This window comes from Temnothorax nylanderi, unplaced genomic scaffold (genome assembly GCF_030848795.1).
Source record: "Temnothorax nylanderi isolate EJ_2023f unplaced genomic scaffold, tnyl_v1.0 TNYL_tig0088_pilon, whole genome shotgun sequence".
Taxonomy (NCBI): Eukaryota; Metazoa; Arthropoda; class Insecta; order Hymenoptera; family Formicidae; genus Temnothorax; species Temnothorax nylanderi.
This window is the reverse complement of record NW_027249150.1, coordinates 438273-464017: the sequence shown is the minus strand read 5'-3', so window position 1 is coordinate 464017 and position 25745 is coordinate 438273. Positions and strand designations below refer to the sequence as shown.

The following is a 25745-nucleotide window of genomic DNA, read 5'->3' as shown; positions in this document are numbered from 1 at the left end:
GTTAAATGAACATTTATTTTCAATATCATGGATATTTTATTAACATATAGAATACATATAGTAATACATAATAATCCAGTCACCAAAGAATATTTTAGTGTCCTTTATGTTAAGATTAAGAATAAAATACTAAGAATATGGATACAACATACATCGCACAAATATGAGGATACATTTTTTTAAATAATATCGTAATATCGTAAAATAATATCAGGTGCGTGTACAACATAAATTTAGCAATACGTATATAAAGAAATATTATTAATGATCTGTTATAAGAATTAAAGTTATGCGTTGCTCATATTTAAAAAAAAAAATCATATGTGTAAAATAAATTCAACATAAAACAGACATAATATCTAACAAATAATAATTATAAACTATTATACCAAGTATTTTAACTGTTAACACTGTTTTTTTTTTGTTGCCGTTTATTACGTAAGCTATCGTTAACTAAAGTTTGGCCCCATCCCTCCTAATGATGGGGGATCCGTACCGGATGTATTACATCCAGCGCCTTGTCAATGTTACCGTTTTGCGCAACCAACAGATGGGTGAGCCATGAGCCCTCATTGGAGAATCCCATTGCCATCATCGCTTCTACGGCGCGTTGGATCTTGGGATTTGGATGATAAAACTCGTTTCTTACTTCTTCAGGTAAGGGTGGGTAGATTCTCGAGTTTGACGGCGTTTTTTCTGGCTCTGCCACGGGTGCTGATGGTGTAGCAGCCTGTATAATGAGGTATTCTGAATACGTGATACGTACACACGCGCAATAAATAAGATTCAGGATTTATGATACTATCATTGGTACCAGGTACCAATGATAGTATCTATTGAGCTGAGTAGGTCGAAAAAATCAGTTCTATCAGAATTAGAAATGAATTTTCGGTATTGGTAAAGCGAATAATTTGCAAATGGGGTTCTATCAATCCTTCAAATCCTGAATCCTCTTTTTATAACACCATGTATATGTTAAATTATTATATTTCTTAATTATATATCTTAATTCCCTAATATTGTGCGATTATGTCTGGAAAGTAACATTTTTGATTATATGTATTTTAAATATCATTAAACCTTTTAATATTTTATTAATTCTGCATATTCTAGTCAACTACTGTTTATTTTGCATATATGCGGAACGTACCTGTTTAGGCGTATTACTTCCGTTCATGGAGGAGGAAATGGACGAGGTGCGGCTAATATTGGGGCTTTCGCCTTGTATCATCGTCCATTCCTCGGCTTCGGCCGCTTGTTCAGTAGATGTTGCTGCTGGTGCTGGTGCCGGTGCTGGTGCTGTTGCTGCTACTGCTGCCGCCGTTGCTGCCGCCGCTGCTGCTACTGTTGCTGCCGCTGCTGCTGTTGCCGCTGCATCCTTTTGTGACGATACATTATCCGTCGAAGGAGTAGCTGCAGTACTTACAGGATCGTCGCGCAGTTTCTTTCCTTCACCGGGGAAGGTCTTCTTAGACGAGTCCTCCGAAGACGTAGATGCGCGGGTCTCGGGTTTTTGCGTGCTGCCCTTCGTCTGAGCGCTGCTCGCGGGCTTGTTCTTGGCGGAATCGTTTTCGGCCATCACGGTGACGTTGATGCCGAGCGGATCCAAGAACTGCGAGATGTTGGAGATGTTGTCCTCGACGATCTTCAACAGCTGTGAGAATGAGTGCCTGGTCGCTTCCCGCTGCGGATCCTCCGTTGCCTCGGTCGCAGCCTCGGCGGACGGTTCCCTCTGCTGCTCCTTAGTCCGCTTCTGCTCCTGGCTCTCGTCTGATGGACCGGCACAAATGTCTATTACGAAATTCTCCAGTGAATTTATTATAGACGGATCAAAAGGTCCAAATTTACCATCAGTGCCGAACACAGGACAGCTGGTTCGCTTGCTCCTGTGCGGACACCTACGCTCGTCCTCTTTGCAGTGCTGCGCCGCTTTCTTCACGAACTTGCGCATGTGGTGAGCGAAGCGGCGGCCGTGATAGCTCGTCCACTCGATCGGCTGCGTCATACGGACCATGTAATGCTCCGGATGATTGCCCGCCGTCATGCAGCTGGTGCACAAGTCGTAATCCGGACATTGCATGCACTTGAAGCGGAAGCCACGTATATTCTTGTCACACACGTCACATACTACGCCGGGATGCAGCGTTTCCATGTTTAACATATCTATCGGGTCTCGCTCTGCTCGCAGCGAGATATACAGCTTGTAGATGTTGTGCCTATCCATCTCGTGTATCGCGATCTCCAATTCCTCGTTGGTGGATATGGTAATGGTCTCGTGTTCATTATCTATTAGTGCAAAAGACAAGTTGAATAGTTAGCTGCGATCACCCAGCACACTAACAGCTGTGACTTCTATTTAGCACACAAAGAACATTGACCGTATCATAGATCATAGTAACTTTACTTCTTCATATTATAAGGTTACGCTGAAAATATAAATTTATAAAGGTTCACTGTGCAAGAATTAATATATCAAAATTTGTTTTAAGTGCCTCTTACACTCGATCTGTACAGTAAACAGGAAAAACAAAAGGATACATTATATTTAGATACTACAAAACATTTTACATCAAATTTCAGGGCCCCAAGTTTCAGTAAAGATTAAAGATTCAATAATTTAACATTATACATTTATACATTGCTGTAACAGTTTTTGCTTCTTGAATAATTGAACTGTTAGGCTGCGTTCGGAAACGTCACCCGGGTATACACGGGTATACTCCCTTCTCCTAACTCACTGAGATAGAAAGAGAAGGGAGTATACTCGTGTGCACTCGGGTGACGTTTCCGAACGCAGCCTTAATGATAAAAAGGTGTATACCTTTGTCCTTAGGGTACCTATGAATAAGAAAAAAAGGAAACTACACAAAAAGCTGGGCACGAGTAGGTACTTATACGCAATTCTGAATTCAATTTGCTTTTGCTGACATCAAATACGTTGTCAGCTCGCAGAAGATAACGCACAGCGCAGAACATTAAGTGATACAAGGCTTCTGATAAACGACGTCGATTGCTGACGTCAGATCAACAACCTCGCCGTTGCGTTCGCGGCCTTCGAGGAAGAGAGAGAGAGAGAGAGAGAAAAAAGGAGAACACACAAAGAACTCACCTTTCCAGTTGACGGTGAAGTTCTTGCCCCGCAGATCCGGGAAGATGGTCTGCAGCTTCTCGCGCAGGTAGACGAAATTCGTCGCGACGTCGGCGTCGACGCCGAATCTGCGCACTTCCGTGCAGGTCCACGGGTCCTCCAGGTACACCTTGAAGCTCAGCTTCGCCTGCCTGTTAATCTGCCTAGCCATATCGTCGCGTCGGTTCGGTTCGGCGTACGTTCAAGTGCGGAGAGAGACTACGGAAGAAACGTCTCGAAGTATCCGAAATATATCGTCGACGACGTATAATATCGCTCTTTTCCCTGTTTTCCTCGTCTTCCTCACCGATGCGGTTGCGTCAAGAGTCGCGCGTCGTTTGTCGGGACGACGCCGCGGCCGCTCGCTTTTATACACGATCGATAATCCACCAAACGTCCGTCACGTCGACACTCGTCTAGGCGCCGCCAGTCACTTCCGGCGACTCCGGCGTCGCGCGCCGTTCTCGATCCTTCCGCCGTTACTCCTTGTCATTTCTTTCGTTTCTTCTTCGCGATTTTATCGCAAGATTCGGACACGTCGGTGGGAAGGGGTTTCGCTTGGAAAGATGATGATTTCGGGACGAGAAAGGGTCTTTCTTGTCGGACGAATTTGAACGGCGGAAGTCGGCGCACGCGCCGCCATTTCTGAGTGAGTCTGCCTATTTTGACAGATGGTAAACCACGTGACTGTCGTTGCATGATGATTCACGATTGGAGGTGATAGCGTCGTTGCGCTACGTAGTTGCATCATAGAGCATAATATGATTTTCACCTTCTTTTCTTTTAATTAAACTAGCTGGAGGGTTAAAATTAAATATTGCACTAGATTGTTGCACTAGGTTATTAATTGTTTATGATAAGTTGCAGGAACGTTTTCCGCTATGCGAGAATAATGCGTAAAACAATTGACTTGATTTATTCCTGACGTGTGGATATCGACGGTGACTTTACGCGTTATTGATTCTCGAAAATTCAGTTTTGCATTTAAAATTTACTGTAAAATGATTAATAAATGACATGCGTAATAATTTGATTAATAATTTCAAATCTGGAATTTAAAAAAGGTATTAAACAGAATTGATTAAAAAATAGACTTTACAATTACATATTAAATAACTATATCCAAAACATATACATACACAATTCTTTTTATTATAACTGCAGTCCTTCTCTTATTTCTCAATGCATTCGTTTCTTAATTTCGTTAAATTTTATCGTATTTTTCTTATCTCATGCCTATTATATATAATATTACGTATTTCTACATATGTTTTTCGCTGTGGAGCGGATCGATAGCTTCGCCGGAGGCGCGGAAAGGTCCAGAAATATTGCGACAGCCGCATACAGTCCAGAAGCGTCTGGAAAGTAACGGGGAAAAGTGCTCATTCATTCGGCCACGATTTTGCGGAGTGACGCGCTCAACTCACGTTTTCTAGATCTGCCTATGCGCGCACGCGGACGACGGACAAACGCGTTTATATAACTTTCGCTACATTCGCGTTATTACGAACGACTAGGTGGCGATAAGCCGAGGACAACCGCGTTATTTCGCGTAATTATAAAATATAAATGTGTGCCACGACTGAAAACCTCGTCGGTGCCGCAACGCGTGGACGTTGCGTCGTCGACGAGAACTTGGAAATAATTGCATTTTTTTTAGTATGTCACATAAGCGGCGCGTAAAACGACAATAAAATGTAGTTTTTGACAGAAGAATCTAAAAAAATGCAATTGAGATTAAACAATTTTTAATCAGTTAGTATAGATCGAGATAATATAAATACTATTATAGCAATTATAGCTATTATATTAATTATAATTTACAAATTAGAATTATCGGAGAAGCAGGAAATATTAAAAATGTCGATGCCAATAAAAGTAACGATATAAATTCTCTCTGATTGAATGACGATATTATAACAGTCACTATTTTCTTGTATCTTAACATCGCTCATAAATTAGCAATTGTGAAACCAACAAGGCCGGTTGTTCGCACGGTAGTCGCTGAATCATTTTTGGTGCCATGATTACTAGGCGAATTTGATGATCGCCAGCAGCACTCTTCAACCGCGAGGCGATCGATGAATCATATCATTATGCATTAACTTCGAAACTAATAAGAGCTGTCCAGAAAGCAATCGCACAAACAGATGTGACATATGTATATATATAAAATACATTATCAGCTTGAGGTCGCTCTCTGTATTTTTCTCGAACGTTTTTATAATCGATTATAGCTTGAAGATAACTACTTATTGCTCGCAATCCGCAACAATGAGGCTGCTGTTGTGTTTCATTCAATTATCTAATTCGTTTATTTATTTATTTTTTTAGAATTTGAAGTTGCGACAATCGTTCTATGCATTTCATGATTTATGTATCGTCGATCATACATTATTTATACATACATATATGTAATATAATAATATATAATATATACACAGATTTCCTTTATGTCTACTGAAAATCGCAAAGTCATATGGATGTGTCCAGAGTCGGATACGAACGATATTTTCAAATTTATGGGCGTAAAGTCAACGATTTTTTGCATAGTACAAATCTCGCATCGCATTTATACCATTCACTTTCGTATCGCCATATATGAGTGATTCACATCGGTGCAAATCTAATCTAAGAATTAATCGCGCTTAGCAATTAATCAATATCTCCGAACATGTTTATTATTTGACATGAATAGAATGTTTAATTACTTTTAGAATATGTAATAAAAAGATACTTCTATTTACTGTAACGTTAACAGCCGGAGAAGACCTCGCGTTTAATTAACTGCGTACATTTTCAGATCTCGCATTTTATGTTAATTATTCAATATGAATATTAAGAAGATATCGTTGATTCTTAATTTAGCGACAGCGCAAGGAAGGAAAGCGATTAAAGCAAATTACCCCGTTTGATCGGTCGCAATTTCCACGTCGCAGAATCACCGCAATTATGTTATCTGAAGCGCTCGATTTGTATATACGTCCCTGCATTTACCCCGCGTATTACTGTGACCGGGAGACATTTGTCCTGCTAAGCGGAAGTTTTACCCGTTTAGTTGATCTCCCCGGTCCATCGCGCTGAAAACTTCCCTCGACCGATCCTCCAAGTGTCCGATGTCGCTTTGTCGTTCTTCTCGGCACTTCGGCAAGGATTCACTTCAACGTCGACGTCTTAGTCGACGTGATATACTGAGCGTCCGAAGACGTTATTCCGCGCCGCTCGTTAATTCACCCATCCTGGAGACAAGTACGGAGATTACGGGGGTCAGTTCGAAATATCTTCCAAACGGCACAGTATTATTATTGCTAGAACATATATCTGTTATACATGTCCTACTAATAATAATACTGTGCCGTTTATTTTAATTAGATTAATCTTGGACTCTATTTTTTGCTTCTTCAAAAGTTGACTGGAGCTTTAAGTAAATTTTTTCATTCCAAAAAGAATGTCGTTGCGCATCGCGTACTTGACAATATTTTTGACAGCGGTGTTGATAGCGGTTCACTATTCGGCGGCGTTAAGCCCATCGCACACAAAATGCATAGCTTAGCATAAGCGTAGTATAAGACCGCTAAACCAATGAGCATCCAGCATAAAGTCGTTATATTAATTTACGTAAGATGCTCATTGGTTTAGCGGTCTTATGCTATGCATATGCAGCCTATGCAATTTTGTGTGCGAGGCCCTTTAGTCTGCTTCCTATAACGGCGTGCACTCGCGTTCTGCCTTTTCAGATGATAGAAGAATTCGTCGACGATGGTACCTAAATTAATCGTTCTACGTGGCAGTGCCGACTACGACTTACAATTAGTATACCCGTAAAAGTTTACTCGGCGATCGAGGAGCTCGACTTTCACTTCTGCTCTACACCTTTTGAGCGATCAAAGTTATGTCAGAGACCATGTTGTATTCGGTAATATGGAATTATAATCACGTTTAATACAATATCTACCGTGTGATTTCGTTCACGCTGACGCACATAGAGAAAAAAAATAATGTTGTATCAGCAGTATCAGACTAATTGGAAGTAAGCTTGCTAATTCAATAGACAATAAACAGTATTAGTGAAACAATACTTATTTTATTAAATATACTTATTTTATTAAAAGAAGAAATACTTATTTTATTAAAACGAAAGCATGAATTAACAAGATCATTTTCAATTAGACTAAGGGCCAAAGCACATAACATGGCGTAGCGATATACGACGGTCGTAGTCCCCGATCTGACAGATCAAGATACGCCAAAGCTTGTGCGTTACTTACGTCCACGACTACGACTGTCATATGTGCTTTGGCCCTAATGCTGTTGATACAACGTATATCAATTTTTTCTCCGTGCACATGAAGTGATAAATGGTTTGTGAGTCACAAGACGTTTCCGCGACAGTTTCAAACGAGGGGAAATAAGTATTAAGAATTAAACATATTAAACATGTCGTCGATATTTTCAAATGTATCCAGCTCTGCCAAAGATGAAATGAGAAGGATGGCTAACTTACGAGTCGTGCGTGGGCGATCTTGAATAATTTTCGAAATGTTATTTAAATATTAATATTATTGACAATTTTGAATTTTTTCTAAGCCTAGTGATTATAGTACATACATGAAGATTTAAGTTATTATATTGCGAATTATAATGTTTGCAGCGTGTTAACATTAAAATAAAATAAGAATTTAAAACATTTTTCTATAGCGAGAAAAAAAAACAAAACTTCAGTTTTAGCATTTTTGTTGAAAGTTATTCAATTTTCGTTGACAATCATTCAAAGTATCCAATATAAGAAATCAAATTAAACAATATATATTAAATTATTTTCTTGCTGAGTGCCACATCCCTTTTGCGAGACATGTACGTTTAAATTTATTGATCTTTATGCATCGAGTTGAAAGCTAAGATACGTCGATATAACTTGAAATAGTAACGGGTGTATAAGAAGTGGGTGGATAAGTAATGCCAGCTATGGTGAGCTTAACGTCAGCGAATAATTTATCGGTTTGGCCGATGATTCGCCGATAAAAATTGTACCGTCGCATACCCCCATCTACATAATTTGTAATAATGCTGCCGCAATTAATTATATAGATCCTAGGATCCGATAAATTCTTGTATGCGATGATCGCTCTTCAGTCACGCATTTGCACCCTTGAGAGAATCGCAGTACCCTCATTCCTTTTTTTAACACCTCCGGCGGCGATAGCCGCTCTGTGAGCTTTTTCGATAAAGGACTCTTCGATTCATTGTTGTGTTTAGCAGGATCTGGGATTCCGATTTCTTTGTGTCTCTCTACAGTCTCACCTGTTCGTTTTAGTTCACAAGAGGGATAATTTTTCCGAATTAAACGTTAATTATATTTATTGCAACAGTGTCCAACTGGACGAAATTGACATTTATTTTTTACACAGTAGCCGTTAATCTGCATTTTGCAAAATGACATACGCGACAGCGCGATCAATCGTAATACTTTTTCTCGTGTTGGGCACCAAAACGCTGACAGAGAGTATAGGCGTTAATAATTATTTCCAACTGATTAACGACGTCCACAGATATTATCGCACGTCGTGTGTTATTTTCGTGCGATCTGACAATTACGGTGAGTAGATACCGGGAACAGTTTCCGGTTATCATTTCTCACACTGCACTTCCGTGAACTTTCGAACAAATATTGAATCATTATTTCACGTGCAAATTATTTCATTTCTATATATACGATATTATTTAACGTTAAAGATATGTTCAATTTTTCAAAAAATCATACCGGTTTGCCGTACGGCGCCTCTGCCCGTCGCGGCGTCGTCGGGATCTCACCGCTTACGATGGCACGGCGTCTAACGGTCGAACATGAGTTTCGCGAGTTCGATGTCGAGACTCGGAATCGTCTGTAGACGACTTAGGTAACTTGTTGTCAGAATTAAATACTCTCTAAATCATAACTGCATTTAATTTCTTCAATTGAAGAAATTAAATGCAGTTATGATTTAGAGAGTATTTAATTCTGACAACAAGTAAAATATAATACCATCTTCGATGCGAATATTACAGATTTGAACACGACGACATTGGTGCACACGTGGTCGCGCGAATTCTCACGACACCGAGTCATGACCGTGACCATAACTTTCTCGGATCTGACGAGTGAGTACAACGTGTACTGGAAGAATGTCACGCGGCCGTTGTTTGTCGTCCTCCTCGACACCGAGGAGACCATGGGCGAGTTCGCCAAGACCACGAGGAGCATAAAGCCCATCTCTTTTCCCATTTGGCTCGTTATGTTTCTTCAGCGTCCTGGGAATCCTCTCGAGGAGCGCTGTAGACATCCTACCGATAACGTATTCAACGTGGACTTCAGGACCCAGATGCTGGTTCTCTGCTACGCTCGCCCGATTCTAGTCGAGTGGTACGCCATTCGCGATAATCGCACCAGAATGTTCGACCTGGCCTTGTGGTCCCCCGATAGAGGTTTACTTTTAAGGACGCAAAAGTCCCTCTACGCTAGAAGGAGCGACATGTTCGGCGACGTTGTACGCGTGGCGTCCGTGAACGTAAGTTTTTCGCTCTTCCTCGAGCTCCGTTGTGCGTTGCTTCTTTTGCGAATCGGAAAATGGTCGTGAGCGACGACCTTCTAGAAAATAGTCGCCTTGAAAGAAAATTATCTCGCAATTTGCCACGAAATCGATATTACAATGATCTGAATGATTAATTATTAATCCTTAACGATGATTTATAGATCCGTAGACTCGCGTAAATTGACTTGACAATTCTGTTGATATATGCACGAAGATGATCTCGCACGAGAACGGTACGGTCGGCGGGTTTTTCGGTCTATTGCTGATAGAGCTCAGCAAAGTGATGAACTTCACGGTGGAGATTCTGGATCCGGTGGAGGGATACGGCAGCTGGAGCAATGAGAAAAAGGTGTGGACAGGTGCGATCGGCCAGTTGGTGGCCAACGAAGCTGATATCGGCATCTCCGCATTCGCGATGACGACTGGCAGACAAAACGTCATCGACTATACAATACCACTGATACGCTCGCCATACCGCCTTTATTTTAAGGAGCCTAACACACTCTTGGTGGAATGGTCTTTATACTTCAGGGTAATAATTATCTTCATATCAACAATACCTATACATAAATTAGTATTAGGTGTATTAATAGTAGACATGCATTATTTAATATATGTATTACATATGATTATGGTAATTATATTGGCTAAAATTGGAGGGCTAAAAATTACAGTTGTATAGGTAAGTCAAATTTTTTAAAATATTTTACTTACACCACTGTAATTTTTACCCCTCTAATTGTACAATGATAGAAGTTTAAAACTGCACAAAGACTTTATAATCATCCTGTTCAGTTATAAAATTAAAAATGCAATTACTTAAGATTGTTTAATTACATCTCTGGGAAAAGTGTTAACATTGAACAAAAAACAGTGTTAAGATAATTTATGCTAAAGATTCACGGTAACAAAGTGGAATAAATTGTTGCTTTCTTTCACCGATAAATGTTCCAGGCATTCAGCTATGGAACTTGGATAACATTATTAATGATAATAATAGCAGCTTCTATTCTATTGACTATCATGAAGACAAGAGGATACTTTTCGATGAACTTGATGTTCGAAAACTATATTAATGTTTGGGGGATTTATTGTCAGCAAGGTTTGTCAGGTAACGTTTACTAGAGACATTCAATATTTGTCTAGCATAATATTTTTGTGTTATTAGTCACGTTTTAAGCAATTATGTGTGATGCGTCGATATGTATCAATATATGCTAATATATATGTCAATATATGCCATATGTATATAGAAGAAAGTCCCCTATTATGAGATAGGCTCCTAATAAGCGATAGCGAGGTTTCTGCTAAACTAATAAATTCTATTTGTTGGTTTCATCATGAACTTATTGCCCTTAGAGTAAAACCTGTTTAGTGGGAAATTCATTATTCGATCGTGCGTACTCTCGCCTTCTACATTTTTCAATTCTGCACATAAACTTCCGGCAATCACGCAAAATAGATGTGGTATCTCATAATAGGGGACTTTCCTCTACATATATAGGGGAGACCGGGGCCTAACCGTCGCCGGGGTTGAACCGTCAAATCAAATATCTCGGAACCTGTATATTGTGCGAACTCGCTATTAACATTGTAAACGCTGCTTATGGTACCCATGTGACCAACGGAGTTTCGGCTGGTTACCTGCCGTGTTATGATTTTTACGAGGGCAAACGTGTTTTCGGAAGGTGAAAGTTACATTTTCTGCGCGTGGAAATTTTGTAATATCTGCAATAATATTTGCTCTCCAAATCTCGAGGTACGTGATTATAAAGAGTAATGCATGCTGAACACGAATCCAGTGTAGTTTTTTCATTATTGTTGATGTCTAATATTTCGTGGGCGATCAAACCTGAAACTTGTGTTTGGGGTTAATCCGTCAGTAAGCAGTCCGGGTGCATTTCCAAGGCATTTCCGGGCATTTCCAGGCTCACTGCATATGGAATATGGATGAGACGGGAATTACAACCGTTCAGACACCGAATAGAGTCATCGGACGTCGAGGAGTGAAACAAGTTGGGCGAGTGACTTCTGCGGAAAGAGGAACCCTCGTAACTATTTTTTAATAATGTTTCGCATAAAAATTTTAAATAAATTTTTATATTTTTCTCTTAAAAAACAATTATTAAGATGTATCCTATCATTTTTCAGGATTAGATGTACGTATATGTATTGAAAATGCAGTGTGACGGTTAAACCCCGGCAATTTTGAGATTTCAATGTTTCCACCGTTGTCGTTTTTGCTCTATACCGGTTAAACAAAGCGACGTAGATAAAAATTTCCTATATAAATTTTGTAGCTAAAGGTTCACTCTTTACAGTGGTATACCATATTTAACTAAAATTATTTATTTTCTTGTTAAAAATCGGCACCGAAAAAAAACTGATGGTTAGGCCCCGGTCTCCTCTATGTATATTTGACACCATAATAATAATGCACATGTATATTTTATGCAAAGAATTTCCCAGCGAGTCATCGATGAGACTGGCTTTTCTCTCGATTTCTGCTTCGTCGATAGTAATTCTGGCCATCTATTCCGCCTCGTATATCAGCATTCTAGTGCTCTGTACGCCCAAACTGCCTTTTTCCACTCTGGAGGGTTACGTTAAGGATGGCTCTTACAAATTAATTGTGATGCAAAATAGCGCCCAGTACGACGATCTTCGTGTGAGCTCGCCGTTATTTAAAGCGCAGAAATTATTCTTGCGCAACAGTAATTTGTCAGTCACAGTAATTTCGATTGAAACGCTCGCAAATAAAAGCACAGTCTCGTGATTGTATTAGTTATTACATGACATACACGATAAATCTTAATAATTTAGTAATTTTCTTGTAGAGGTAATTTTAAACGTTAGAGAATTTAATTTGTAGAGAATATATTGTTCTTAAATTCTTTTTTGTATTCTTATAACGTAAGTATTACTGGCGAAAATTCTAAGGAAGAGACATCCTATTCCGACTACAACTGGGAAAAATAATATTTTTCTTCAAATTATGCTTTCTTAAAATTTATAGCACGTCATGGATCCCGTTTTCGTGCAAATGTACGAACTGCTGGAAGAAAAGCATTTACCGCTATCAACGATGGAGGGATTTAAGCAAGTTAGCGATATTACTTAATTAATGAAATCAACGACGTTAAGTTTCATTAAGTCGTGCATTTTCATATCAATTCTTACGCAGCTCTGCGAGAGAAACAAGTTAGCGCTTTACGCGGCGGAGGTATTTAAAGAGCTTCACATTATACCATGTAGAGTCGTATATATTGAGACCGGAAGAATCGTCAATTTGGCGATAACTCTAACGAAAGGGAATCCTTACACTGGCCTCATGAATTACCAGTAAGTCCTAATGTATATATTTATTTACAAAGATATATTTTATTATTTAATATACATTTATTGTTTGGAAAACTGTCATCCTTTATTGTACTACGTAATTGTCTGATGTTTATAAGTTGAGTGTTTGTTGATGCATATGATAAATCGATGAATTTTATTAATATCATTAATTCTTAAAAATATAATTTTTAATAACTTTTAAGGTATAAATTTCATATATTTGGTCTTATAAATATTTATCTAAGGATGCGAGAATATCGTTAAATTTTAATGTTTTTGGAAATCACAAAATTACAAGAAATGTATTATATTCAGATAGAACTACTCTTACGACTGCTTTTCTCTCTTCAAGAATAAATACTTTAAATATCTTTTTACATTTTTCAGCTTGCGGAGATTTCAGCTTAATGGCGTTATAAGCAAATTGAAGAACAAATATCTCATACGAGATAATCCGAGAGAGGTACCTTATTACGGTTTGGTCGAATTAAGCGATGTAACGCCAGCTCTGACGATGTTGGCGGGCAGTATGGTCCTGGCACTTCTTATCTTGATAATCGAGAGAGTGTATTATTCGTCTAAAACTCGATCTAAGAACAACCCGAGCAGAAATCCTGGCAAGCCGCAAGGCCCCAATCAGCAAAGAAATGTTTTTAAAAATATTTTTAAAAACATTTGGAAAACATTTTTGAAAACATTTTTAAAAATGTTAAAAATCATGGGTTAACAGACCTTTTTTTCATTGAAAAAATATTTATTTTAACATTTAAAAAGACATTTTTTTAATGTTTAAAAACGTATATTTTAACGTTTAAAAAAAATGTTTGTTTAATGTTTAAAAAATGTTTATTTTAACGTTTAAAAAGACATTTTTTTAGTGTTTAAAAACGTTTATTTTAACGTGTAAGAAAGTGTCTTTTTAATGTAAAAAAAACGTTTATTTTAACGTTTAAAAAGACATTTTTTTAATACGAAACATTTATTGTTATCGACTAACGATTGGCAATGTATACAAAACGCTGCGACGTTTCGACCTTTGGATTAGGTCCTTCTCAAGCATCTAACTGACAAACAATTCAGAATAAAATTAATTAGGTCGAAGGGATAACAATTTTAATGCTGATTTAATAAATTAATGAAAAGCGATACCTGTTAACAATGTCAAAACCTACACGTCCATATTATTGAAAATTTTACCAGAAATAGTCATAAAGACAGTCACTATAAGAACAATGGTCAAGTCAATGCAGGCGAAAGATCAAATATTGAAAAATTGTGTGTTCTGAAAAACTATACTTTACGTGTAGTTGGTGACAAACGAGAATGAGTGCAATAAGATGACTGCGCCCACATCGATGCAACGCTGTCGCTCAGATAAGCGGAGCAAAACATTATCGAAGGAGCGCCGACAACAAACGTGATCACATGTCGGAGTTCGAAGACATACTAATCGTTTTCACGGTTTACGAATACATTAGGTTGTTATTATACATGTGATGCTCACGTGATGTCATCCTGACGCAATGACTTTGGCTGCGGTCCACTTCATGCTACAAATGCTTCGAAGCATTCCTCTTCTCCTTTCTTTCAATAAAGAAAGAAGGAGAAGAAGAACGCTTCGTAGCATTTGTAGCGTCAAGTAGACCGCAGGCTTTATCATATATAGGGTTTAAATTTTCTGTATCCTTTTTCAAATTGATCGTATTGGAGTGTTTTTTGATTAAAAACATTTCTGCAATCTCTCTCTTTTTCGTGTTTTTTTCCCTGTGGATGATATTAGTTTCGGACCATTTAAAATTATGGCCTACCAAAACACGATGTTTACTAACGACCGAGTGATTGCTATCATGTTTGTTAATGTCTTTTTGATGTTCATTAACCCGTGTCGTTAAGTGACGTTTGGTTTGCCCTATATATGTTGCATCGCAATCCCCGCAATCTATCTTGTATACTAAATCACATTTTTTTAATGTTTGAAAATGTTTATTTTAACGTTTGAGAAAGTGTTTTTTTTATGTTACAAAAACATCTATTTTAACGTGTTCTAAAATGTTTTTTAACGTTTGAAAAACGTTAATTTAAGATTTGAATAAATATTTCTTTCACATTTGAAGTTTTTTCAATATTTGAAAAACAACATCTTAAAAATTGTTCTTTTATATATTTATATTATTAGTTGTATAATAATCTTAGTATTCGTATTAAAAGAACATTTTTCAAACGTAAAATGTTTTTCAAACATTTAAACAACCTTTCAAATGTAAAACAATTATTTTTCAAATATAAAATAAACGTTTTATAAACGTTAAGAAACATTTTTTATTTATAAACTTAATTGTGTGCTCATTGATAGGCTTTAAAACAACAAAGTACTTTATTAAAATTGAAAAAATAAATGTTAAAATTTTATTTTTCTCATTATTTTATTTGAATATATTTCTATACAAATATCTATATATTATTTATATATAACAAAAAACGAAATAAATACGCGTTTATTTATATATATATACCTTAACAAAATTATTATTATATCACGAAATTGCGTTACTAAACTCTCAATCCAAGTGATATATATATTTCAAAAAAATATATGAAATCTTTAAATTACGCCAACTACAAAGAGAATATATATATTGCTTTGAAAAATAATTGTTGTGCAACTACTCTTAAAAAATAAAACAAAATTGTGTTACTTAACTCAACCCAAGTGGTATGTATCTTTGTATTCCTGAGGATCTTTCTATCAACCCAAGTGGTAGTAGTTTTAATTCTCCTTGATAAAATTATAATATTACAAAGAATCATTTAATCATTTTAATCACAAAGAATTAAAGAGGTAACATTATAAAATAAAAATATTTAATTAAAATAAAATAAATAAATTTTTCTTGTAAAAAACTTGGCGCTGCTTTTTTAAAGTCTATCCAGACAAATTTGCATCGCGCATAAACATAAGCGTAAGAAATTGATTGATTCAGATATATGTGCAAAAGGAAATAGACCAATCCATCTCTTTATGCATATGCTTATGCACCTATGCAAGTTTGTCTGGATAGACTTTAAAAAAGCAGCGCCAAGTTTTTTACAAGAAAAATTTATTTCTGCCTATTTCTTTTGCCAGACTAGAGTCAAGCTCAACAGGGTCTTCTTTCCCCGCTGGCGCTGCTTTTTTATTAGATTAGATAGGGACAGTGGGAATCTCGTTAATCCATTCATGCGCGTCACTAATTAGATGATTGAATGACGATATTATAACAGTCACTATTTTCTTGTATTAACATCGCTCATAAATTAGCAATTGTTGTGAAAGCAACAAGGCCGGTTGTTCGCACGGTAGTCGCTGAATCATTTTTGGTGCCATGATTACTAGGCGAATTTGATGATCGCCAGCAGCACTCTCCGACCGCGAGGCGATCGATAAATCATATCATTATGCATTAACTTCGAAACTAATAAAAGCTGTCCAGAAAGCAATCGCACAAACAGATGTGACATATGTATATATATATAAAATACATTATCAGCTTGAGGTCGCTCTCTGTATTTTTCTCGAACGTTTTTATAATCGATTATAGCTTGAAGATAACTACTTATTGCTCGCAATCCGCAACAATGAGGCTGCTGTTGTGTTTCATTCAATTATCTAATTCGTTTTTTTAATTTATTTTTTTAGAATTTGAAGTTGCGACAATCGTTCTATGCATTTCATGATTTATGTATCGATCGTCGGTCATACATTATTTATACATACATATATGTAATATAATATGTAATATAATAATATATAATATATACACATATTTCCTTTACGTCTACTGAAAATCGCAAAGTCATATGGATGTGTCCAGAGTCGGATACGAACGATATTTTCAAATTTATGTGCGTAAAGTCAACAGTCTCGCATCACATTTATACCATTCACTTTCGTATCGCCATATATGAGTGATTCACATCGGTGCAAATCTAATCTAAGAATTAATCGCGCTTAGCAATTAATCAAAATATCTCCGAACATGTTTATTATTTGACATGAATAGAATGTTTAATTACTTTTAGAATATGTACAATAAAAAGATACTTTTATTTACTGTAACGTTAACACCCGGAGAAGACCTCGCGTTTAATTAACTGCGTATATTTTCATATTTTATATCACATTTTATGTTAATTATTCAATATGAATATTAAGAAGATATCGTTGATTCTTAATTTAGCGACAGAGTAAGGAAGGAAAGCGATTAAAGCAAATTACCCCGTTTGATCGGTCGCAATTTCCACGTCGCAGAATCACCGCCACCAATTATGTTATCTGAAGCGCTCGATATGTAGCTACGTCCCTGCATTTACCCCGCGTATTACTGCAACCGGGAGACATTATTTGTTCTGCTAAGCGGAAGTTTTACCCGTTTAGCTAATCTCCCCGGTTCATCGCGCTGAAAACTTCCCTCGACCGATCCTCCAACGGTGAAAAAAAAAAGAGATTATCGCTCTGTTCGGCGTGTCCGATGTCTCTTTTCGTTCTTCTCGGCACTTCGGCAAGGATCCGTCGACGTGATACTGAGCGTCCGAAGACATTATTCCGCGGTGCTCGGAGACAAGTACGGAGATTACGGGGGTCAATTCGAAATATCTTCCAAACGGCACAGTATTATTATTGCTAGAACATATATCTGTTATACGTGTCCTAGTAATAATAATACTGTGCCGTTTAATTTAATTGGATTAATCTTGGACTCTATTTTTTCCTTCTTCAAAAGTTGACTGGAGCTTTAAGTAAATTTTTTCCTTCCGAAAAGATTGTCGTTGCGCATCACGTACTTGACGATATTTTTGACAGCGGTGTTGATAGCGGTTCACTATTCGGCGGCGTTAGTCTGCTTCCTATAACGGCGTGCACTCGCATTCTGCCTTTTCAGATGATAGAAGAATTCGTCGACGATGGTACCTATAAGTTAATCGTTCTACGTGGCAGTGCCAACTACGACTTACAATTAGTCCCCGTAAAAGTTTACTCGGCGATCGAGGAGCTCGACTTTCACTTCTGCTCTACACCTTTTGAGCGATCAAAGTTATGTCAGAGACCATGTTGTATTCGGTAATATGGAATTATAATCACGTTTAATACAATATATACCGTGTGATTTCGTTCACGCTGACGCACATAGAGAAAAAAAATGATGTTGTATCAACAGTATCAGGCTAATTGGAAGTAAGCTTGCTAATTCAATAGACAATAAACAGTATTAGTGAAACAATACTTATTTTATTAAATATATTTATTTCATTAAAAGAAGAAATAATTATTTTATTAAAACAAAAGCATGAATTAACAAGATCATTTTTAATTAGACTAAGGGCCAAAGAACATAACATGGCGTAGCGATATACGACGGTCGTAGTCCCCGATCTGACGGATCAAGATACGCCAAAGCTTGTGCGTTACTTACGTCCACGACTACGACTGTCATATGTGCTTTGGCCTTAATGCAACGTACATCAATTTTTTCTCCGTGCACATGGAGTGATAAATGGTTTGTGAGTCACAAGACGTTTCCGCGACGGTTTCAAACGAGGGAAAATAAGTATTAAGAAATTTAAGAATTAAACATGTTAAACATGTCGTCGATATTTTCAAATGTATCCAGCTCTGCCAAAGATGAAATGAGAAGGATGGCTGGCTTACGAGTCGTGCGTGGGCGATCTTGAATGATTTTCAAAATGTTATTTAAATATTAATATTATTAACAATTTTGAATTTTTTCTAAGCCTAGTGATTATAGTATATAGATGAAGATTTAAGTTATTATATTGCGAATTATTATGTTTGCAGCGTGTTAACACTAAAATAAAATAAGAATTTAAAACATCTTCTTATAGCGAGAAAAAAAAACAAAACTTCAGTTTTAGCATTTTTCTTGAAAGTTATTAAATTTTTGTTGACAATCATTCAAGGTATCCAATATAAAAAATCAAATTAAACAATATATTAAATTATTTTCTTGCTCAGAGCCACATCCCGTTTGCGAGCATGTAAATTTATTGATCTATATGCATCGAGTTGAAAGCTAAGATACGTCGATATTACTTGAAATAGTAACGGGTGTATAAGAAGCGGGTGGATAAATAATGCCAGCTATGGTGAGCTTAACGACAGCGAATAATTTATCGGTTTGGCCGATGATTCGTCGATAAAAATTGTACCGTCGCATACCCCCATCTACATAATTTGTAATAATGCTGCCGCAATTAATTATATAGATTCTAGGATCCGATAAATTCTTGTATGCGATGATCGTCCTTCAGTCACGCGTTCGCACCCTTGAGAGAATCGCAGTACCCTCATTCCTCTCTTTAACCCTCTTGCGGCGATAGCCGCGCTGTGAGCTTTTTCGATAAAGGACTCTTTGATTCATTGTTGTGTTTAGCAGAATCTGAGATACCGATTTCTTTGTGTCTCTCTACAGTCTCACCTGTTCGTTTTAGTTCACAAGAGGGATAATTTTTCCGAATTAAACGTTAATTATATTTATTGCAACAGTGTCCAACTGGACGAAATTGACATTTATTTTTTACACAGTAGCCGTTAATCTGCATTTTGCAAAATGACATACGCGACAGCGCGATTAATCGTAATACTTTTCCTCGTGTTGGGCACCAAAACGTTGACAGAGAGTATAGGCATTAACAATTATTTCCAACTGATCAACGACGTCCACAGATATTATCGCACGTCGTGTGTTATTTTCGTGCGGCCTGACAATTACGGTGAGTAGATACCGGGAACAGTTTCCGGTTATCATTTCTCACACTGCACTTCCGCGAACTTTCGAACAAATATTGAATCATCATTTCACGTGCAAATTATTTCATTTCTATACGATTCAAAAAATTATTTTTTTTTAATCTAATTGTTACGGATTTAAATTGAATAAAATGTAATTAAATAAAAAAAATTAAGTCACTTCTTTCTAATTTTTATCCTTGAAGAAATTAAATGCAGTTATGATTTAGAGAACATTTAATTCTGACAACAAGTAAAATATAATACCATCTTCGATGCGAATATTACAGATTTGAACACGACGACATTGGTGCACACGTGGTCGCGCGAATTCTCACGACACCGAGTCATGACCGTGACCATAACTTTCTCGGATCTGACGAGTGAGTACGACTACTGGAAGAATATCACGCGGCCGTTGTTTGTCGTTCTTCTCGACACCGAGGAGACCATGGGCGAGTTCGCCGAGACCACGAGGAGCATAAAGCCCATCTCTTTTCCCACTTGGCTCGTTATGTTTCTTCAGCGTCCTGGGAATCCTCTCGAGGAGCGCTGCAGACATCCTACCGATAACGTATTCAACGTGGACTTCAGGACCCAGATGCTGGTTCTCTGCTACGCTCGCCCGATTCTAGTCGAGTGGTACGCCATTCGCGATAATCGCACCAGAACGTTCGACCTGGCTTTGTGGTCCCCCGATAGAGGTTTACTTTTAAGGACGCAAAAGTCCCTCTACGCTAGAAGGAGCGACATGTTCGGCGACGTTGTACGCGTGGCGTCCGTGAACGTAAGTTTTTCGCTCTTCCTCGAGCTCCGTTGTGCGTTGCTTCTTTTGCAAATCAGAAAATCGTTGTGAACGACGACCTTCTAGAAAATAGTCGCCTTGAAAGAAAATTATCTCGCAATTTACCACGAAATCGATATTAGAACGATTATTTATTAACCCTTAACGATGATTTATAGATCCGTAGACTCGCGTAAATTGACTTGACAATTCTGTTGATATATGCACGAAGAACTCGCCGCTGACCCCGCAGGAGAACGGTACGGTCGGCGGGCTTTTCGGGATGTTGCTGATAGAGCTTAGCAAAGTGATGAACTTCACGGTGGAGATTCTGGTTCCGGTGGAGGGATACGGCAGCTGGAGCAAAGAGAAAAAGGTGTGGACAGGTGCGATCGGCCAGTTGGTGGCCAACGAAGCTGATATCGGCATCTCCGCATTCGCGATGACGACTGGCAGACAAAACGTCATCGACTATACAATACCATTGATACGCTCGCGATACCGCCTTTATTTTAAGGAGCCTAACACAGCCTTGGTGGAATGGTCTTTATACTTCAAGGTAATAATTATCTTTATATCAACAGTACCTATACATAAATTAGTATTAGATGTATTAATATAGTAGACATGCATCATTATATATATGTATTACATATGCCTATGTTAATTATATTGGCTACAATTGGAGGGGTAAAAACCACAGTGGTGTAAGTCAAATTTTTTAAAATATTTGACTTACACCACTGTAATTTTTACCCCTCTAATTGTACAATGATAAAAGTTTAACCCTAGAAAGCATATGTGGGGTAATACGTTACCCCACGCGAAATTCAAATTATGCCCCTGACTTAGGAAGGTTCGTTTTCATCCATTTGTTTTTCGAAATTTTTTTACTGTTTTTTTTTACTACCAGAAACTGATGACTACTATCGTCTTCCCTATTAAAGAGCAAAACAAATTATCTATTACAAAGTTTTTTAACAACAAATAGAAACATTATACACGCGGTACAAGTTTGGGGTAATTTATTACCCCGCTTTCACGTATGAGAAAATTCATATATGCTTTCTAGGGTTATAGCTGCACAAAGACTTTATAATCACATCCTGTTCATTTATAAAATTAAAAATGCAATTACTTAAGATTGTTTAATTACATCTCTGAGAAAAGTGTTAACATTGAACAAAAAACAGTGTTAAGATAATTTATTCTAAAGATTCACGGTAACAAAGTGGAATAAATTACTGCTTTTTTTCACCGATAAATGTTCCAGGCATTCAGCTATGGAACTTGGATAACATTATTAATGATAATAATAACAGCTTCTATTTTATTGACTATCATGAAGACAAAAGGATACTTTTCGATGAACTTGATGTTCGAAAACTATATTAATGTTTGGGGGATTTATTGTCAGCAAGGTTTGTCAGGTAACGTTTACTGGAGACATTCAATATTTGTCTAGCATAATATTTTCTTGTTATTAGTCACGTTTTAAGCAATTGTGTGTGATGCATCGATATGTGTCAATATATGCTAATATATATGTCAATATATGCCATATATATAGAGGAAAGTCCCTTATTATGAGATAGGCTCCTAATAACCGATAGCGAGGTGTTTCTGCTAAACTAATAAGTTCTATTTGTTGGTTTCATCACGAACTTATTGCCCTTAGAGTAAAACCTGTTTAGTGGAAAATTCATGATTCGATCGTGCGTACACTCGCCTTCTACATTTTTCAATTCTGCACATAAACTTCCGGCAATTACGCAAAATAGATGTGGTATCTCATAATAGGGGACTTTCCTCTACATATATATGTATATTTGACACCATAATATAATGCACATGTATATTTTATGCAAAGAATTTCCCAGCGAGTCACCGGTGAGACTGGCTTTTCTCTCGATTTCTGCTTCGTCGATAGTAATTCTGGCCATCTATTCCGCCTCGTTTATCAGCATTCTAGTGCTCTGTACGCACAAACTGCCTTTTTCCACTTTGGAGGGTTACGTTAAGGATGGTTCTTACAAATTAATTGTGATGCAAAATAGCGCCCACTACGATGTTCTTAGTGTGAGCCTTTATTTAAAGCGCAACAGTAATTTGTCAGTCACAGTAATTTCGATTAAAACGCTCGCAAATAAAAGCATAGTCTCGTGATTGTATTAGTATTACATATGACATACACAATAAATCTTAATAATTTAGTAATTTTCTTGTAGAGGTAATTTTAAACGTTAGAGAATTTAATTTGTAGAGAATATATTGTTCTTAAATTCTTTTTTGTATTCTTATAATGTAAGTATTACTGACGAAAATTCTAAGGAAGAGACATCCTATTCCGACTACAACTGGGAAAAAAAATATTTTTCTTCAAATTATGCTTTCTCAAATTTTGTAGCATCACAAGGATCCCGTTTTCCTGCAAATGTACGAACTGCTGGAAGAAAAGCATTTACCGCTATCAACGACGGAGGGATTCAAGCAAGTTAGCGATATTACTTAATTAATGAAATCTACAATGTTAAGTTTCATTAAGTCGTCCATTTTCATATCAATTCTTACGCAGCTCTGCGAGAGAAACAAGTTAGCGCTTTACACGACGGCGGTATTTAAAGAGCTTAACATTATACCGTGTAGAGTCGTATATATTGAGACCGGAAGAATCGTCAATTTGGCGATAGCTCTAACGAAAGGGAATCCTTACACTGGCCTCATGAATTACCAGTAAGTCCTAATGTATATATTTATTTACAAGTAAGATATATTTTATTATTTAATATACATTTATTGTTTGGAAAACTGTCATCCTTTATTGTACTATATACGTAATTGTCTGATGTTTATATAAGTTGAGTGTTTGTTGATGCATATGATAAATCGTTGAATTTTATTAATATCATTAATTCTTAAAAATATAATTTTTAATAACTTTTAAGGTATAAATTTCATATATTTGGTCTTATAAATATTTATCTAAGGATGCGAGGATATCGTTAAATTTTAATGTTGTTAAAATCACAAAATTACAAGAAATGTATTATATTCAGATAGAACTACTCTTACTACTGCTTTTCCCTCTTCAAGAATAAATACTCTAAATATCTTTTCACATTTTTCAGCTTGCGGAGATTTCAGCTTAATGGCGTTATAAGCAAATTGAAGAACAAATATTTCATACGAGATAATCCGAGAAAGGTACCTTATTACGGTTTGGTCGAATTAAGCGATGTAACGCCAGCTCTGACGATGTTGGCGGGCAGTATGGTCCTGTCACTTCTTATCTTGATAATCGAGAAAGTGTATTATTCGTCTAAAACTCGATCTAAGAACAACAACCCGAGCAGAAATCCTGGCAAGCCGCAAGGCAATATCAGGTCCAAATAAAAATGCCTGATTTTTTGGTCAGGCCCGAGTCAGGTAATCTGAATATGGCCCTGATCCGAAAATAACGCAGCGCATGATCATGGGACATGAGGATTTTAATCGTATAAGGTCCTGAAAAGGTTACCTGATACGGACCAAGTGAGGACCACGTATGTGATCCTTATAGTTTCCTTACATTTAAATATCGCATTAACCCGTTCGGTACGGAGAATGACTATAGTCACTGCAGTCCATTATACTGCTCACTGCGGCCGAGCAGGGACTATTATAGTCACTGTCCAAATATGCTGTTCACTGCGGCCGAGCAACTTGAAATGTTAACTTGAAATGCTTCTGTTGATAAATTTTTTAAATTGTTTTTGTTATTGAGCTTTATTACATATAATAATTGAAGGCGTTGAACGTCGAGTGCCTAGCTCTCTCGGCCGAATCGCGTATATCGGCGGATCGACGCTCCGGCCACTGGAGGGCCGTTCGCGTCCCGGTCACCCCGTACCGAAAGAGTTAAGGGATAAGTCGGTAATTTAGTGATAGAAATGTAATTGGCATCAAAAATGGTGAAAGCAATGTTTCAAAATTCACCAGCCAGTGCTGGAAATCTACAGTACACGTCAGCGCTGACAGTGAATTTTGGAACACAGCCGTAGTTTAACCGAATTCTCTTACCACAGTTTCAACTGTGTTGTCACACGAACTTTACGTCACGTGATCAGCTGCCATATTGTAAAGTGAATTTTTCGCACATGTGGAATGGCAGGATTCTCAGCACCTACAATCAAGTAGTTTCTTAAAAGAAACTAAAGATTAAAGAATAAAACTGAAATATATATATTCGTAATCACATTAATCGTTACAGTACACGGAGAGAATTTTTTGTTATATTTTACCCTTAAATTCACTACAATCTTAGGACAACTTGGCTACCAAGGAATTTTTAAAATATACAAAAGACATTTTACAAACAACGTGATAAAAATTATCAAGCAGATTGGTAAATTTTGAAAAATTATTGAAATTTCCTAGATATATTTTAGTAAAATTAATCAAACATATTTCATATTTTAATGTAATAGATATTAATATATTTTATTATGGTAGATATTAATCAAAATAGCTCGCATAAAATTCTTGGTGGTACATGTTGTCCCAAAACTACCATGATTTCAGGGTAAATTTTAAGAGAAAATTCTCTCCGTGTAGAAATAAGAAAACCGATTGTAAACTGAACTACTTCAGTTGATAATTGAATAATCGTTTTATTCGTATTTACACCACTGTAAAGTAGTGGAGACCGGGGCTATTCGTCATACATTTTTGTGTCGAATTTTTTTCTCGCTTCGTATAAATGTTTAAAAAAATTTTATTAGTGCGATGTAATCGTCCATCTCTCTAGTTTAAAAGAAAAGAAAATATAGGTTTTTCTCTTACGAGTCTCGAAATATATCAAGAAATGTATCGCTGTGTCATGTGTCACGAATTGCCCCGGGATCGGGGTAATTCGTGACAGGCCATGGGGTAATGCGTGACACTTTCTCTGATTGAACAAACTATATGGATTTCTTTCGTTTTTGTAATTTTTATCTACTTTATACTTTGATAAAGCCTTTATTTGTCAGAATTTACAAATTATATGTATAAAAAATTATGAGGAAAAAAGTAACGCCTGTTCCATTAATCACCCTCATCGCTCACATTCGATTACGGGGAACCACTTTTCGAAGGCGTCCACGGCCCCTGCGAACTGGT

The 25745-nt window shown here is 37.0% G+C and overlaps 3 protein-coding genes across 4 annotated transcripts; 2 read left to right on the top strand and 1 right to left on the bottom strand.

Moving 5' to 3' along the window:
- Positions 1–12: 12 nt before the first annotated feature.
- On the bottom strand, positions 13–3483 carry Ref(2)p (refractory to sigma P). Of its 2 annotated transcripts, XM_071710311.1 has the most exons (4): positions 3110–3483; positions 1849–2286; positions 1151–1770; positions 13–730 (listed from the first exon to the last, which is right to left on the bottom strand). In XM_071710311.1, exons 1-4 carry the CDS (start codon positions 3297–3299, stop codon positions 476–478), a joined length of 1503 nt encoding a protein of 500 aa, XP_071566412.1. In that variant the 5' UTR covers positions 3300–3483; the 3' UTR covers positions 13–475. The 2 variants fall into 2 exon arrangements, with proteins under 2 accessions (XP_071566412.1, XP_071566411.1); XM_071710310.1 differs by having other exon boundaries at positions 1151–2286.
- Positions 3484–3534: 51 nt separating this feature from the next.
- LOC139774836 (probable glutamate receptor) lies at positions 3535–13765 on the top strand. The gene is made up of 8 exons (XM_071710328.1): positions 3535–3776; positions 9173–9672; positions 9911–10228; positions 10651–10807; positions 12156–12364; positions 12713–12799; positions 12881–13038; positions 13426–13765. The coding sequence occupies exons 2-8, from the start codon at positions 9232–9234 to the stop codon at positions 13763–13765; spliced, it is 1710 nt and encodes a 569-aa protein (XP_071566429.1). The 5' UTR covers positions 3535–3776; positions 9173–9231.
- A 6346-nt stretch (positions 13766–20111) lies between these two features.
- Positions 20112–25054, top strand: LOC139774809 (probable glutamate receptor). The gene is made up of 7 exons (XM_071710290.1): positions 20112–20609; positions 20839–21165; positions 21880–22036; positions 22477–22685; positions 23014–23100; positions 23182–23339; positions 23735–25054. The coding sequence occupies exons 1-7, from the start codon at positions 20172–20174 to the stop codon at positions 23997–23999; spliced, it is 1641 nt and encodes a 546-aa protein (XP_071566391.1). The 5' UTR covers positions 20112–20171; the 3' UTR covers positions 24000–25054.
- The last annotated feature ends 691 nt before the right edge of the window (positions 25055–25745 follow it).

What these genes read in the sequence shown, in the direction of transcription:
- LOC139774809 (XM_071710290.1), top strand. Translation starts at nt 20,172, where the DNA reads ATGACCGTGACCATAACTTTCTCGGATCTGACGAGTGAGTACGACTAC. An exon ending in AATGGTCTTTATACTTCAAG is followed by an intron (nt 21,166 to 21,879) that starts GTAATAATTATC and finishes TAAATGTTCCAG; the next exon opens with GCATTCAGCTATGGAACTTG. An exon ending in CCCACTACGATGTTCTTAGT is followed by an intron (nt 22,686 to 23,013) that starts GTGAGCCTTTAT and finishes CAAATTTTGTAG; the next exon opens with CATCACAAGGATCCCGTTTT.
- LOC139774836 (XM_071710328.1), top strand. Translation starts at nt 9,232, where the DNA reads ATGACCGTGACCATAACTTTCTCGGATCTGACGAGTGAGTACAACGTG. An exon ending in TACGCGTGGCGTCCGTGAAC is followed by an intron (nt 9,673 to 9,910) that starts GTAAGTTTTTCG and finishes ATATGCACGAAG; the next exon opens with ATGATCTCGCACGAGAACGG. An exon ending in CCCAGTACGACGATCTTCGT is followed by an intron (nt 12,365 to 12,712) that starts GTGAGCTCGCCG and finishes TAAAATTTATAG; the next exon opens with CACGTCATGGATCCCGTTTT.